Source organism: Pipistrellus hanaki (genome assembly GCF_964339955.1).
Source record: "Pipistrellus hanaki genome assembly, chromosome: 7".
Lineage (NCBI taxonomy): Eukaryota > Metazoa > Chordata > Mammalia > Chiroptera > Vespertilionidae > Pipistrellus > Pipistrellus hanaki.
The window spans coordinates 12,366,556-12,382,906 of record NC_140509.1 but is presented as its reverse complement, the minus strand read 5'-3'; the positions used below and the strand labels follow the sequence as shown (position 1 = coordinate 12,382,906).

The window sequence follows — 16,351 nt, the reverse complement described above, 5'->3', positions numbered from 1 at the left end:
CGAAAGGAAGAGAAAAGGGTGGCCGGCAGAGAAGGAGGTGCAGCTCCGCTGAGGTGGCAGCCGCGGCCCCGCCCCCGCGCTCTCCCGGGGCCCCTAGCTCTCCGCTGGTGCAGGAAAGGAGCCGAGGCCCGGGCGGGTGGCAGAGCCCCCAGCTGGGCGGGTGGCACCCGGCGGGGACCCGCCCCGCCCCTGGGGCTGCAGACCTGGCGGGGTGACAGCCGCGGCTCGGTCCCCACGCCCCGCCCCTGCCTGACGCCGTGCTGCGGGGCACGCCCCCTCCCGCTCTCCATCTCGACCCCCTTCGGGGGCCCACATCTCTGCCAGCCAACGTGGCCGCCATCGCCATCGCCGGCGCGTCCCTAGCTCAGCGAACGGGCCTCACCCGGAGCTCCATCCGCTGCTGAGGTGGCCAGAGCCCCGCCGCGGCCCCGCGCCCCGCCCCGGGTTTGCCCCCGCGCCCAGCCCACCGGGCCTTGCTCTCCACACCGGCCCGGGATTCTGGTTTATGCTGCCCAGCCACCCACCCCTCCTTGTCGGCTGCCACCTCCCAGCTCCTCCCCCGCTCAGGTCTGCCACCCGGTCCTCCCAAGTCCCGCGCCCCTCACGCACACGGCCTCCTCCCCACCTTGTCCTGGGCCTTGTTGCCCCCGCGGGCCTTGCTGCTCCGATGCCTGCAGTAATCGGTGCCTGCAGCCCACCGGGCCTCCTCCCAGCCCTCCCGCCTTGCACCCTCCTCCACCACCAGTTCTCTTTCCTCTGCGACTCACTCACACTCCTGTGCTTCCAGCATCAGAGCCAGCACTGCTCCTCATACACACTCAGTGTCGCTCCCCAGCCCCACTCCCCAACACAGCCCTATGGGCTGCACAGACCCCCTTCCCAGCGCTGCCTCCACCTGTCCCAGGACCCTAGGGTTCCCCTGTGACTCTAAGGTTGCTCAGCCCCCACTCCCCTTCCCAATGCTCTACCCACTCCAGGCTGCAGGGCCTTAGGCCCCTCCCTTTTAGCCCCCACATTTTGTGTTTTCTCACAACAAACGCCCCAGTATTCCTCTGCTTAAGCCTGGCCCCGCCTTTACCCACCCGGCCCAACAGCTGGTGCCACTTTTGCGTCCCTTCTGGACATCCTTGATTTTCTGACCTCTCTTCTCACTCTCGCGGGCCTATTCTCTTTTTCTCGTTTGTCCCCGGTGCCAGGATGGTGGGGGAACTCCGCTACAGGGAATTCAGAGTGCCCCTGGGGCCCGGCTTGCATGCCTATCCTGACGAGCTGATCCGCCAGCGATTGGGCCACGATGGGCACCCAGAGTACCAGATGCGCTGGCTGGTCCTCCGGCGTGCGGAGGATGCGGAAGGGGGCTCCAGTCAGGTGGACTGCAAGGCGGAGCACATCCTGCTGTGGATGTCCAGTGACGAGATCTACGCCAACTGCCACAAGATGCTGGGCAAGGACGGCCAAGTTGTCTGGCCTTCCCGGGAGGCTGCGCGGGAGGCTGGGGCCCTGGACAAGACTGTGCTGGAGGAGATGGAAACCGATGTGAAGTCCCTGATTGAGAGGGCCCTTCGGCAGCTGGAGGACTGCGGTGGCACCGCCCCTCCCACTCCTCTGCTTCACACCGTCCACGTGCTCAGCGCCTATGCCAGCATCGAGCCCCTCACTGGGGTCTTCGAAGACCCACGGGTCATGGATCTGCTCCTGCACATGCTGAGTAGCCCGGATTATCAGATGCGCTGGAGCTCGGGCCGGATGATCCAAGCCCTGGCCTGCCACGATGCCGGTGAGAGCAGTGTGGGGAGGAAGGGAGAGCAGGAGAACGGCTGGGTCAGCTTAGGGCCGCTCAGGGGCCTCTGACCTCATCACTACAGAAATGACCTGTTGCACTTCTCTCATAGTTGGAAGAAGAGGGGGTGGGGTGGTGGGTGGGGGCACCTCTACAGAAAGAGGAAAGACTGAGTCCCCAAGAACCTCATATGAATTGGCTGCCTAGGCAAAGGAAGTTCAGACTTTAGACTCTTTTTTTTTTTTTTTTTTTTTTAAATATATTTTTATTGGTTTTCAGAGAGGAAGGGAGAGGGGGAGAGAGATAGAAGCATCAATGATGAGAGAGAATCATTGATTGGCTGCCTCCTGTATGCCCCCTACTGGGGATTGAGCCTACAATCTAGGCATGTGCCCTGACTGGGAATTGAACCCAGGACCCTTCAGTCTGCAGGCCGATGCTTGATCCACTGAGCCAAAGCAGCCAGGGCCAGACTTTAGACTTGCAGGATGTGTGTGTGTGTGTGTGTGTGTGTGTGTGTATTCATTCATATATATCATATGAAAAGGCAAATCATGTCATTCCTAGTGTATGGTGGAAAAAGGATTGGACATAGGAGGTCCAGGAGAGATGCCTGGGAAAGTTAAGGTTAGGGAGCAGTTACTGATTGGGGTGTGGGTTACAGGCACCCGGACCCAGATTCTCCTGTCCCTGAGCCAGCAAGAGGCCATTGAGAAACACCTGGATTTTGACAGCCGCTGCGCCCTGCTGGCTCTGTTTGCACAGGCCACACTCTCCGAACACCCCATGTCTTTCGAGGGCATTCAGCTGCCACAGGTATTGTCAGGGGCATTGGGGGTGGAGCTATGAAGGTCTAGCAGCCAGGACTTTATACCTGTCCATAGAGCTGTGGTCGACAAACTGCGGCTCGTGAGCCACGTGCGGCTCTTTGTCCTCGTGAGTGTGGCTCTTCCTCAAAATACCACGGCCTGGGCGAGTCTATTTTGAAGAAGTGGTGTTAGGAGAAGTTTAAGTTTAAGAAATTGGACCCTCAAAAGAAATTTGAATCGTTGTCCTGTTGATATTGGGCCCTGTTGACTAATGAGTTTGCCGACCCCTGCCTAGAGGATGGTGTGGAGGGAGGGGCTAAAGCTGGGACTGAGTGGACAGAGCCAAAGATTGTGTCCTACAGATCCCAGGAAGGCTGCTCTTCTCCCTGGTGAAGCGCTATCTGCATGTCACCTCCCTCCTGGACCAGCTGAATGACAGCACTGCAGAACCAGGAGCCCGGAACAGCTCTGCTCCTGAGGAGCTGAGCAGGGAGCGGGGTCGGCTGGAGTTGGACTTCAGCATGGCCATGGGCACCCTGATCTCAGAGCTGGTGCAGGCCATGCGCTGGGACTGGGCCTCCAGCAGACAGGGGCCCTTGGCTCGGTCCTTCGGTTCCATCTTCCAGCCCCAGCCGGCAGATGCTGGCCTAGGGCTGCCGCCCGCCCAGGCCCGGGCCTCCCTCAGGAGGCCAACGCGGTTTCGCCCTCGCTCTGAGTTCGCAAGCGGCAACACCTATGCCTTGTATGTGCGGGATACCCTGCAGCCGGGGATGCGGGTGCGGATGCTGGATGATTTCGAGGATGTCAGTGCTGGGGAAGAGGGCAAGTTCCAGCAGAGCAACAACGGCATACCCCCTGTGCAGGTGGGTAAGTGTGTGGCGGGGGACACTCATGGGCATCCTATTGGGTGGCGCAAAGCTGGGGCCTTCGTGCAGGAGGCTGGCAGGCCACCCAAGGAGAAAACCCATGAGGGAATTGAAATGGTCAGAGTGGGGTCTATTGAGAAGGGGCCATTTGGAAGGCTGGGAAAATCCGGGTTTAGAGGCCTCTGAGGTCAGGAAGACTCCCGGGAAGGTAACTGATACAGCCAGACTTCCCCAAAGGGCCCGGGAGCCAGGGTAGTTGAGGACGAGAGGAAGAATAGGGGCATAAGCCATCAAGTTCGGATGAGAGGAGAGGCAGGGCCAGTGCCAGTACGGAAGGCTGTGTCCACGCTCTCCATGTGCCAGTGTTTTGGCCAGGGGTCACCTGAGGGTCCTCATCATCCGGCCACAGCCAGCCGTTCAGTGAGCTTTCTGTCCCCCTTTCTCCTCTTTCCCCGTGTTCTTCCAGGTGCTGTGGGAATCGACTGGCTACACCTATTGGGTACACTGGCACATGCTGGAGATTCTGGGCTTTGAGGAAGACGTGGCTGAGGCCGATGAGTACCGGGGGGCAGCGGGCAGTGGCGCCCGGGGTGGAGGTGAGCCCAGAGAGTGAGCCGGAGTAAGCTTTGAGCGCGGGAGCAGTGGTCTGGCTGGACGGGCGGCGATCCTCGCGCCCTGTGCCCCGCTCCCGCAGCCCTGCCCTCCTGCCGCTGGAAGCCCATGGCGGAGCTCTGTGCCGTGCCCTACGTGCCGCCGGAGGATGAGGACGCGGGAGAGAGCGAGCACCTGACCCAGGCCGAGTGGTGGGAGCTCCTCTTCTTCATCAAGAAGCTGGACGGACCCGACCACCAGGAGGTTCTCCAGATCCTCCAGGAGAACCTCGATGGGGAGGTAGACCTCAAAGCTGGAGGGCTGCCCCGGGCTGTGGGAGGGCTCCGAGGGGACATGGAGGTGGACGGTGGAAGGGGCTGCAGGGGAGGCATCCAAAATGTGCGGACGCGTTGGCGAGTCGTATGGGAGATGCCAGCTGCCAGCTGTGACAGGTTCAGCATGGGAAAAGCAATGCGGAGACCCCCGCCCCTACCCGCCCCCCGAGCCTCTGTGCTAGCAGGGCTGCCCGCAGTGAGAGCTTCTCCCGATGGCAGGTCCTGGATGACGAGATCCTGGCTGAGCTGGCCGTGCCCGTGGAGCTGGCCCAGGACCTGCTGCTGGCTCTGCCAGAGCGCCTGGATGACAGCGCGCTCAGGGACCTGCTCAACTGCCGTGTCTACAGGAAATATGTGCCCGAGGCCCCGGCAGGGCAGCCGGCTTACCCATCCCTGCTGGAAGCCCAGGCCCAGCCTCAGGAACCAGCAGATGCAGCCAGCGTGGAAGGTGCGGCACCAGACAGACAGGCAGAGTGGCCTCCAGGCGGGCCTGAGCCCCGGAGACGTCGGTGCTGAGTTTTGTGCGATCCTGTCCCGGGAGAGGTGGCACCGAGGGGGAAGCTGAAACTTAAGAGATGAGCAGCAAATAAGAGAAGCAGGCGTTGTGCGCCCTCCATAGAATGAAGGGGGATGTAAAGTTGTGAAGTTGAAAGAGTTTAAAGCCTGGAAAAGCCCACCCTCCACATTTTTCCTAGTGTAGAGAAAAACTGTTACCTGCTTTTATTTTTTTATATTTATTTTTAAAATATGTTTTATTGATTTTCTACAGAGAGGAAAAGAGAGGGATAGAAAGCCAAAAACATCGATGAGAGAGAAACATCGACCAGCTGCCTCCCGCACACCCCCTACCAGGGATGTGCCCACAACCAAGGTACATGCCCTTGACCGCAATTGAACCTGGGACCTTTCAGTCCACAGACTGACGCTCTATCCACTGAGCCAAACCGGTTTCGGCTGTTACCTGCTTTTATTATTTTATTTATTTATTTATTTATTTTTAAAATAAAAAATATATTTTATTGATTTTTTACAGAGAGGAAGAGAGAGAGATAGATAGTTAGAAACATTGATGAGAATCATCGATCAGCTGCCTCTTGAGCACCCCCCACTGGGGATGTGCCCGCAACCAAGGTACATGCCCTTGACTGGAATCGAACCCGGGACCTTTCAGTCCGCAGGCTAACGCTCTATCCACTGAGCCAAACCGGTTTTGGCTGTTACCTGCTTTTAGATATAGGGAAGTGCTCTGCTCTATGTGAATGGGAAGCTCCTTTGCCATTTTAAGGGCCTAAAATATAAGATTTGTCATGAAGCTGTCATAAGTACATTGTGAGATGTTATGAGACCTTAACACCAAAGGGACAATGCGAATAAAAAACATTTCTAAAAGAAATTAGGAAACGAGATTGAGAGTTAGGAATTGGTCCTTTTCTGATCCTTCACAACACTGACGCTGGCCAACCCTGTGACTTCCCTCGTCCTGCAGAAAAAGACGCCCTGCCGCAGCCCCCCTGCAGCCCCCTGCGGCGTCTGGTGGAGGGCTATGGGCCCGCCGGGAAAATCGTCCTGGACCTGGAGCAGGCCCTCAGCGCGGAGGGGACCCCGGAGAGCGAGGTCAAGTCGCTGCTGCTGCTGCTGCGGCAGCAGCCCCAGCCCTTCCTGGTGCTGATGCAGAGCCTGGACACTCCAGCGGCCAACAGGGCCCTGCACCTGGCCGTTCTGAGGTGATGTGGTTATAGGTGGGGGAGGGGGGTCAGAGGGGTCTCTGAGACTCGCTGCATATCTCTCCCCGCACCCCTGCTCCCCAGAGTCCTGAGGCGGCTGGTGGACTTCCCTGACGCGCTGCTGCTCCCCTGGCATGAGGCCATGGATGCCTGCGTGGCCTGCCTGCGGTCCCCGGACACTGACCGAGAGGTACCCCTGCCCTGCCCTGCCCTGGGGGGATGCTGAAGGCAGAGGACGGACGGACACAAGGCAGCCTCTGAGGAGGCAGACCTCCTGGGTGGGGCTCTGAAGGACACAGTGGAGCACTGTGCCCTTGGTTTGGGTTTGGGTTTAAAATTGAATTCTCTTTCTTTTTTCTAAATATATTTTATTGATTTTTTTACAGAGAGGAAGGGAGAGGGATAGAAAGCTAGAAACATCGATGGGAGAGAAACATCAATCGGCTGCCTCCTGCACACCCCCTACCAGGGATGTGCCTGCAATCAACGTACATGCCCTTGACCGGAATCGAATCTGGGACCTTTCAGTCCGCTGGCCGATGCTCTATCCACTGAGCCAAACCGGTTTTGGCTGAATTTTATTTCTTTAAAGGTGTAATATATTCACAAGATTCACAGATCAAAACGATATAATAAGCTATATACTGAACTCTCACTCCCACCCGATCCCTGTTTTCCCAGTGTCCCCCAAGAGCCCCTCATATATCCCCCCTGTGTTTCCGTATGCAAATATGAACAAACCCCAATGCGTGATCTGATTTGCCAGCTCCTTTTTTACACAAGAGGGTCTGTCCATATGACATTAAGAGCCTCAGTGGGTAAAGGGGACGGAGGAGACCATCACATCCCAGAGTCTCCTGCCACAAAGACACCCTGGGCACAGAGGCTTGCGAAGGGCCAGAGAACGAGGGTCCTGCCGAAACCGGTTTGGCTCAGTGGATAAAGCGTCAGCCTGAGGACTGAAAGGTCCCAGGTTCGATTCCGTTCAAGGTCATGTACCTGGGTTGCAAGCACATCCCCATTAGGGCCTGTGCAGGAGGCAGCTGGTTGATGTTTCTCTCTCATCGATGTTTCTAACTCTCTATCCCTCTCTCTTCCTCTCTGTAAAAAAATCAATTAAAAAATTAAAAAAAAGAAGAAGAAAAAAAAGAATGAGGGTCTTGGTGGCAGTGGGTGTCAGCAGCATACACCTTGGCGGGTGGACTCTCTGTGTGCGCACGCACACACACACTGGTCCCTCTGGGCCCCCTCCCTGCCGACAGGTGTCTGCTTAGGGCCTGAAAAGAACACGCTGTGGTGCTCTCTGCACCTGCTGCAAACGTAGTCAGGAGCTGAGAACGCCAGGGGTGGGGGCAGAGCACCTCCTGGCTTTTCCATTTCAGTTTGTCTTTGGTTCTCTCACTCCACCCAGCCCTCGCGTCTGCCCCATCCTGCATTTCACTTCCTCACTCTGCCTTGTTCCCTGCAGGAGCCCCAGCACCCAGCACACAGTGGGTGTACAGTGACCACTGCGGCAGACGCCCCCGGGGCTGTGCCGTGTCCCCTTTACTCACTCACCCGCCCACACCCAGGTGCTCCAGGAGCTGGTCCTCTTCCTGCACCGCCTGGCCTCGGGGAGCAGGGACCATGCCGTGGTGCTGAATCAGCTGGGAGCCCGAGACGCCCTCTCCAAGGCCTTGGAGAAGCACCTGGGGAAGCTGGATCAGGCCCAGGAGCTGCGGGACATGGTGTTCAAGTGTGAGAAGCAGGCCCACCTGTACAGGAAACTCACCACCAACATCCTGGGAGGCTGTATCCAGGTCAGCGGGAAGGAGGGGAAGCCTGTGGGCTCACAGATGGTGAGAACGTGACACCCGAGCCGTGGAGGGGAGGGGCTGTTTCTGAAGCTGGAAGGTGAGTCTAGGGAACCCGGGGCTTTGTTCTGCCCCGTGTGGACCTGCTCTGCCCAAGTCACGGAGCAAGTCCCACGGCTGCGGGGCCTTTCTCCATGCGTGGTCCTCGTTTCTCCGTGTCCCTCCCGCTCCGTGTGCCCCCTCTCTCTGACACTCCGGCTGCAGATGGTGCTGGGCCAGATCGAAGACCACAGACGAGCCCACCGACCCATCAACATCCCCTTCTTTGACGTGTTCCTCCGATATCTGTGCCAGGGTCTGTGCCCGTCCCCACGCCACGCATGCCCCCGTACCTACGACTGTTTTCCCTCCGCATCTGCCAGGCTGTGACCGCCACCCCCTCCCCCGCCCCCAGGCTCCAGTGTGGACGTGAAGGAGGACAGGTGCTGGGAGAAGGTGGAGGTGTCCTCCAACCCTCTCTGGGCCAGCAAGCTGACCGACCGCAACCCCAAGACCTACTGGGAGTCCAGCGGCAGCACCGGCTCCCACCACATCACCGTGCACATGCGCCAGGGCGTCCTCGTCCGGTAACCGGCTCCCTGCACACGCGTGGCCACGCCTACGCCTGCTCGCGGCTTCCGTGTTTGTCTTGGGGGGAAGCACCATCCCCGTGAACATGACCGAAGGGTCCCCGTGGCTCTGTCTACAAGGAAATGACTGGTTCCAGTTCCAACCGGTTCCCCTCCCCTGCTCCCAGGCAGCTGACTCTGCTGGTGGCCGGCGAGGACTCGAGCTACATGCCGGCCAGGGTGGTGGTGTTCGGGGGCGACAGCACCAGCGCTCTGAACACGGAGCTCAGCGCGGTAGGGGCCCCGGTGCCACTGGGCCACCCCTCACAGGGTCAGCCCTCCTGCCCAGACCCCTACCTTCCTCTCTGCCTTGTGCCCCGTAGAAAGCAGAGGCCTTTATCCCTGTGTCTCTGTGATGGCCTCGGGCCCTGAGCAGTGAGGGTGGCATCAGCACCCTTCCATCGGGGCCCCCCGCGTCCTGGTCCGGGGAAGGGAGGGACACTGTGAGGGATGGGAAGAGACTGTGTGCTCTCAGCACGCTCATCCCTCATGGAGGTGGCAGCCTCCCCTGCCCCTACAGGTCAATGTGATGCCCTCCGCCCGCCGGGTGGTCCTCCTGGAGAACCTCAGCCGCTTCTGGCCCATCCTCCAGATCCGCATACAGCGCTGCCAGCAGGTGGGCAGGGGCGGAGGCGTGGCCCCGGGGCCCGGCTCTTGCCCTGCAGCTGATGCAGGTCTTGGGCCAGAGCTCCAGCCGGGGCCGTGGGCAGCTCCCGGCGTGAGGCCTGAGGGTGTGGCTGACGGCAGCCCACCCTGAGGGGACTGCGGGCCTTGCAGGGCGGCATCGACACGCGCATTCGGGGGCTGGAGGTCCTGGGCCCCAAGCCCACGTTCTGGCCCGTGTTCCGGGAGCAGCTGTGCCGCCACACGCGCCTCTTCTACCTGGTCCGGGCGCAGGCCTGGAGTCAGGACATCGCCGAGGACCGCAAGCGCCTGCTGCACCTGAGCTCCAGGTGTGTGCGAGCGTGTGTGTGCCTGTGTGTGCGGAAGGTGAGAGGGGACGGGTGGCTGCGGCGCGGGCGCTGGGCGGAGGGAGAGAGGTAGTGTGCGTGGGGAGGGGCTGGAGCGCTGTGCAGTCTGAGGAGGGAAGGAAAGAACCGAGAAGAGATTGCTCTGCTGCACGGGGGCTGGAATGTGCCCGTCAGCCTGTGGGGGGTTGTCAAGCACCCCGTGGGGACTGGGTGCTGGGTGCTGGGGGCAACTGGCAATCTTAGTCTGGGAGGACGCTGGGGCCCCTTACATACGACACCTCCCTCCTCCCTCCTCGTCCCCAGGCTCAACGGGGCTCTGCGCCACGAGCAGAACTTTGCTGATCGCTTCCTCCCTGACCACGAAGCCGCCCGAGCGCTGGGCAAGACCTGCTGGGAGGCCCTGGTCAGCCCCCTGGTGCAGAACATCACCTCCCCCGGTAACCATCAGACCCCTGACCCCTGACCCCTGACCCTTTACCATCCGGTTGTCGGCCCCACAAACTGGCCTCTTCATGCTCTACGCTAGATCCTCCCGGGTTCGCTCTTGGCCCTTTTGGGATCTGCGCGTTGATAGGGAAGCCCTGTGCCCCTCTTCTCACAGCCCAGGGGCGCCTCCTTCCCCGTGTCTCTCGGTGCCAGCCGACCCCATAGGATCAGAGGGGGCCTTGCTTCCTCCCTTCCCCCGGTCATTCTGTCCGGCTCTTTCTCCCTGCACCAGCCCCGCAGCCTCTCCCGCCGCCCGCAGACACGCCCGCGTGGCTTCTTTTCTCTGCCCCGCAGACGAGGACGGCACCAGCCCCCTGGGCTGGCTGCTGGACCAGTACCTGGGGTGTCGGGAGGCTGCCCACAACCCTCAGAGCCGCGCGGCAGCCTTCTCCTCGAAGGTGCGCCGCCTCACCCACCTGCTGGTGCACGTGGAGCCCTGTGCGGGGGCCGCTCCTCGGCCCAGTGAGTACCAGGAGTTGCAGGCGGGAGCTCGGTGGGGGCTTTGCCTTGTGTGCACCCCCTCACCTATGGCTTTTGTCCCCCCTCCCCCAAACCCTCCCTGTGTGCTCAGCCTGTTCACCTTCCAAGTGTGTGTCACCCCCCACCGCCAGGAGCATCCTTTGTGGGGGCAGCATGTCAGGGAAGGCCCCTGGGCTCAGCCTTGAATGGGGACCCAGGAGCTGAAGGGCTGGCCTCACCGTGCCTCCCCCTCCCTGTCTCCACAGAAGGCAGAAACAGAAGCCACGACTGGGGCTCCCTGGCTGCCCCGGGCCTTCCCACCAGCATCACGAAAAACCTGACCGGCTGCTGGGCGGCAGCCGTGGAGGAGCAGGTGGGCTGGTGGGCGGGGCGGGGGCGAGGGGGCGGGAGGAGCGGCTGTGGTGGGTGGCGTGTTGGGGTGCCTCCTCACGCTGCTGCCCCTCCCCCAGGTGAACAGTTTCCTGACCTCACACTGGCAGGATGAGGACTTTGTGCCGCGCTTCTGCGAGCACTTCCACAGCCTGCAGAGGTCCAGCTCCGAGCTGTTCGGGCCGCGGGCAGCCTTCCTGCTGGCGCTGCAGAGCGGCTGTGCGGGGGCCTTGCTGAAGCTGCCTTTTCTCCGAGCGGCCCACGTAAGCCTCCGGCCCTCGCCTCTTCCCAAAACTCCCTTCCCCACCTCCTCACAGGGGCCCGCCCTGCGCCCTGCCCTTCCCATTCCCTAAGCAACATGCATTGGGACATAACCATGTTGTTGTTGTTTAGGCTTTTTTTTTTTTTTTTTTTTTTTTTTTTTTTTTTAATATATCTTTATTGATTTCAGAGAGGAAGGGAGAGGGGGAGAGGGAAAAAGAAACTTCAATGATGAGAGAAAACCATCGATCAGCTGCCTCCTGCACATCCCCCAGTGGGGATCAAGCCCACAACCCAGGCATGTGCCTCTGACCGGAATTGAACCCGGGACCCTTCAGTCTGCAGGGTCCGTATGTATCCATGCTATCAAAAACTCAAAGAAAAGCCCTGGCCAATGTGGCTCAGTTGGTTGGAGCATCGTCCCATAGACTGAAAGGCCAAGGATTCCATTCCCTGTCAGGGCACATACTTATGTTTCCGGTTTGATCTCCTTTCGAGGACCATAGGGGAGGCAGCTGATCGATGTTTCTCTCTCACACTGATGTCTCTCTCCCTGTCTCCCTTTCTCTCTAAAATCAATAAACTTTTATGTTTTTTAATTCAAAGAAAAAAACACAGTGACCCGCAGCATGCCGCCCTAATACATCTTGATAGACCTCCTCCCGTTTGAATGCATGATTTAACAGTTCACTCCTGAGGGCCTAAAATGCCATGTCCTGCTTTCCTTCATCGTTACATTAAAAGCCTTGGCCAGTGTTGCCATTTGCACTCATTTTTCCTTTGTGCCTAAATTCCATGTAATGGATGGAATACAATTTACTCCCGCATTCGCATCATCCCATAAATATTTAACAAGCGCTTAAAACGTGTCAGGCCCTGTGATAAGAGTTGAAGAAGACAGACCAAGTCCATTCCCTAAAGAATGCACAGTCTCCCGGGGAGGACCCGGGATTAAGCGGATGATAAACTAACACGTGACCGGCTCTCCGGTAAGCAGGGAATGGTGCCGTGGGTGCGTGAGGGAGCGGCTGCCTGCGTGGCTTTGGCCGTTCTGTTTCGTTAGCAGTGCTGCAGTGTGACCGTTTTTGTACCTATAACTTACGTCCTCATATGAAATTAGAGGAGCCAGCCCTGGCCAGTGTGGCTCGGTTGGGCATTATCCTGTGCACAGAAAGGTTGCCAAGTTTGATTCCCCTTCAGGGCACACGCCTGGGTTTCAGACTCGTTACCCAGTAGGGGGCATGTAGGAGGCAGGCCATTGATATTTCTTTTCTTTTCTTTTCTTTTTTTTAAAATATATTTTATTGATTTTTTACAGAGAGGAAGGGAGAGAGATAGAGAGCTAGAAATGTCGATGAGAGAGTAACATCGACCAGCTGCCTCTTGCACACCCCCTACCGGGGATGTGCCCGCAACCAAGGCACATGCCCTTGACCTGAATCGAACCCGGGACCCTTCAGTCCGCAGACCGACGCTCTACCACTGAGCCAAACCGGTTTCGGCTGATATTTCGCTCTCACATCAATGTCTCTCTCTCTCCTCCCTCTCATTAATCCAATTGTTAATGAGTTTATAAAGCAGTTGTATGGCCCAGCCAGCTCAGCGGTTGAACATTGACCTATGAGCCAGAAGGTCACGCTTTAATTCTCTATCAGGGCACATGCCTGGGTTGCCAGCTCCATCCCCAGTAGGGGGCGTGCAGGAGGCAGTCAATCAATGATTCTCTCTTATCATTGATGTTTCTTTGTCTCTCTCTCTCCCTCTCTGAAATCAATAAAAATGTGTTTTTAAAAGAAGTTTTATGAAAGTGTTGACCAATTTATGAAGCTTTGAGCCATTCATATCTACTGCATCAGACCTCCTCACTGCTCCCACCCATCAGTGGTCGGCAAACCGCGGCTCTCAGGCCACATGCAGCTCTCGAGCCGCAGTTTGCCGCTCTGTGGACTGATGAGTTTGCCGACCACCGCACTGACCCAATCCTGGTTTTCCGGGCTCTTCCCCCCGCCCAGGTGAGCGAGCAGTTTGCCCGGCACATCGACCAGCGGATCCAGGGCAGCCGCATGGGCGGGGCCCGGGGGATGGAGATGCTGGCGCACTTGCAGCACTGCCTGGAAACCGTCCTGATCTTCTCCGGCCTGGACATAGCCACCACCTTTGAGCATTACTACCAGTGAGTGTGGGCCTCGGGAGTGGGGGTGGGGGGAGGCAGGCTGACAGAGGCCGGGGCAGCTGGTGGGCCTGGGAGCCTGGGGTTCAGGCAGCCCGAGGCCTGGAGCCGGAGGCTGGGAGTGCCCACTCTGAGCCGGGCCTGGGCTGTGTGTGCTGCAGGCACTACATGGCGGACCGTCTCCTGAGCCGGGGCTTCAACTGGCTGGAGGGGGCCGTGCTGGAGCAGATCGGTTCCTGCTTCCCCAGCCGCCTCCCCCAGCAGATGCTGCGGAGCCTGGGCGCCTCCGAGCGGCTGCAGCGCCAGTTCCACCTCTTCCAGCTCCAGCGGCTTGATCAGGAACTCCTGAAGCTGGAGGACATAGAGAAGAAGATACAGGTGGGGGCCCAGGCGGGAGGAGCCGGTGGGAGGTCGGAGAGCAGAGCGGCATGGAGCAGACCCGGGGAGGCCCCTGGCTTTTGGGAACCCTGTGTTCCCTCTTCTGGTGGCCAGGAGGCCAGCGGCAAGGAGCATGGGAGAGCGGGCGAAGAGGACGCCAAGGAAGCCGGGGCCGTGGCAGCTACAGATGTGACGGAGGAAGATGAGGACGAGGATGAGAGCGACGACCTCTATTATGAGGGGGCGATGCCGGAGGTGTCTGTGCTGGTCTTGGCACCACGCTGCTGGCCCATTGCCTCCATCTGCCACACGCTGAACCCCAGGACCTGCCTGCCCCCCTACCTGAGGGGCACCGTGAACCGATACTCCAACTTCTACAACAAGAGTGAGGAGCAGAGCAAAGGAAACGGGGGGGGGGGGGGGGGGGGCGCTGGGAAGATGGGATGCTGGGGAGGAGCCTGGGGTCGGGAGGCTTCATGGGGGAGACTTGAGAAGAAAGGGCAGGAGCTTAGGTTTGGGGGAGGGGGTGGGGCAATCAGGCATTAGATTGCCAAACGATTGCCTTCTTAGCATAAGACCCAGCTCTTTTAGTGGGAGGTGAGGAGGAAGGAGGCAGGGGGCCCTGAGGCCACCAGAAGGCTCTCTCTCTCCCTCAGGGGTAGGTCAGTCACTGTACCTCAGCTCCCACTGGGGCTGACCCTGGGCTGGGCAGTGACACGGGAGGGGGCGGAGACTCGGACCTACCTTCAGGGGGTCCCAGACTAACCAGGGAGACGTCGTCCTCTGTCTCAGGGGGATTCCAGGTGATGAGAGCCCCTGCGCTTCTTTACTTGGTGGTTTTGTCCACAAAATGGGACTCCTTGAAGGCGCTGATCAGAGCCTGCCTGGCACGGGCTAGGCACGCGGTGGGCTCCCCGGTGCCTGAGCTCCCCTGGGGGAAGCACAGGAGGCTGAGCTCCGGAAGGCTCAGGTCAGGAACCAGCGTCCACAAATGCTGGGCCACACGCTCTGCCATTATCAGGGCCGGAGCTTAACCAGCGGTGTGCCGACTCCCTCCCCCTCCCTGATGCTTCTCAGGTCAGAGCTCCCCAGCCCTGGAGCAGGGCCCGCAGAGGCGGCTGCAGTGGACGTGGCTGGGCCGGGCCGAGGTGCAGTTTGGGGACCAGACCCTGCATGTGTCCACCGTGCAGATGTGGCTGCTGCTGTATCTCAACGACCTGAAGGTGGCCCTGCTGTCGCTCCTCCTCCCTGCTCTCTCCCCTCATCTCTCATTTCCGCCCCCCAAACTTTGACTCCCATCCTGCTCCCCTCCACCTCTCTGCTCCACCCCGTGAGGGAGCCTGAGTGTTCCCTCCCCCTCTCCAGGCGGTCTCCGTGGAGAGCCTGCAGGCCCTCTCGGGGCTCTCTGCAGACATCCTCAATCAGGCCGTTGGGCTTCTCACCTCCTCACGGGGCCCCCTGGACCTTCACGAGCAAAAGGACGTCCCAGGAGGTATGTGCTTGGGGCAGAGGGGCCTGAGCCAGGACGGCCTGGCCGTGGGCCACCTCCCGAGTGACTACCGCTCGTTTCAGGTGTGCTCATGGTTCGAGAGGACAGCGAGGAGCCCAGGCCGAGGAGGGGCAGCGTGTGGCTCCTCCCACCTCAGACGTACCTGAAAGCTGAGGATGAAGAGGGCCGGAACCTGGAGAAGAGGCGGAACCTTCTGACCTGCCTCATCGTCCGAATCCTCAAGGCCCACGGGGACGAGGGGCTGCACATTGGCCAGCTTGTGTGCCTGGTAGGCGGGGTGGGCAGCGGGGATGGAGCCGTGGGGCGGGGGGAGGGGGAGTAGTTCACAGAGGGAGGCGGTCCTGTGAGGGCTGAGGTTGGGGAGCACCTGGTGCCCTTGGAGCTTGTGGCCCTGGCAGCTCGTGCTGGGAGTGGAAGCTAGACTTGGTGAGCTGGGTGTCTGACCTGCGGTCCCCCTCCCTCCTCCATACCAGGTGCTGGAAGCTTGGCAGAAGGGCCCATGTCCTCCCACGGGTCTGGTCAGCGGCCTGGGGAGGGGGTCTGCCTGCAGCAGCACCGACGTCCTCTCCTGCATCCTGCACCTCCTGGGCAAGGGCACGGTGCGACGCCGTGACGACCGGCCCCAGGTGCTGTCCTACGCTGTCCCCGTGACGGTGACGGAGCCCCACACCCAGTCCCTGAACCCGGGCGCCTCAGGCCCCAACCCCCCCCTCACCTTCCACACCCTGCAGATTCGATCGCGAGGGGTGCCCTACGCCTCCTGCTCCGTCACCCAGAGCTTCTCCACCTTCCGGTAGCCCTGCAGATGGGACCCGGGCGAGGCAGGCCCGGCTTCCCGCAGAAATAAAGTGCAGGAGCTGGCGTGCGTGGCCCGTGTGGTGACTGCTGGGGATCAAGGGGAGGAAGGGTCCTCTGGCTCCGAGGCTGTCTCGTGCCGCCCAGGAGTCACCAGGGTGAGGGGACGGCCTGGGGAGAATCCTGCAGGGAGTCAGGTGCGACCTAGCACCCGCCCCTCCGCAGGGGATTGAGTGGGCAGGGATGGATCGCCACCCCCGCTCAGAGGGTGTGCAGTCAGAAGTGCTCTCACCTGCAGGCTGCAGGCTCAGGCCCGCTGTGCCGCACGCTGGACGGCATGTAGCTTGGGCAGATTCTCAAGCGGG

The 16,351-nt window shown here is 60.1% G+C and overlaps 1 protein-coding gene across 6 annotated transcripts; it reads left to right on the top strand.

The window, feature by feature from the left end:
• The first annotated feature begins 22 nt into the window (after window positions 1–22).
• On the top strand, window positions 23–16,053 carry CUL7 (cullin 7). Of its 6 annotated transcripts, XM_084890335.1 has the most exons (26): window positions 24–405; window positions 1,197–1,777; window positions 2,445–2,596; window positions 2,952–3,452; window positions 3,922–4,051; window positions 4,150–4,346; window positions 4,601–4,829; window positions 5,868–6,105; window positions 6,190–6,295; window positions 7,677–7,904; window positions 8,163–8,253; window positions 8,353–8,524; window positions 8,695–8,800; window positions 9,087–9,182; window positions 9,344–9,519; window positions 9,841–9,974; window positions 10,318–10,485; window positions 10,749–10,855; window positions 10,953–11,135; window positions 13,146–13,306; window positions 13,465–13,681; window positions 13,799–14,066; window positions 14,759–14,904; window positions 15,047–15,173; window positions 15,254–15,459; window positions 15,665–16,053. In XM_084890335.1, exons 2-26 carry the CDS (start codon window positions 1,198–1,200, stop codon window positions 15,986–15,988), a joined length of 5,043 nt encoding a protein of 1,680 aa, XP_084746461.1. In that variant the 5' UTR covers window positions 24–405; window position 1,197; the 3' UTR covers window positions 15,989–16,053. The 6 variants fall into 6 exon arrangements, with proteins under 6 accessions (XP_084746458.1, XP_084746461.1, XP_084746457.1 ...); XM_084890331.1 differs by having other exon boundaries at window positions 13,465–14,066; XM_084890334.1 differs by having other exon boundaries at window positions 24–1,777.
• The last annotated feature ends 298 nt before the right edge of the window (window positions 16,054–16,351 follow it).

Coding starts and splice junctions, on each gene's coding strand:
- CUL7 (XM_084890331.1), top strand. CDS start 1,198: ATGGTGGGGGAACTCCGCTACAGGGAATTCAGAGTGCCCCTGGGGCCC. Junction 8,254..8,352: donor CCTCCGATATCTGTGCCAGG/GTCTGTGCCCGT, acceptor CCCCGCCCCCAG/GCTCCAGTGTGGACGTGAAG. Junction 10,856..10,952: donor CGGCAGCCGTGGAGGAGCAG/GTGGGCTGGTGG, acceptor CCCCTCCCCCAG/GTGAACAGTTTCCTGACCTC.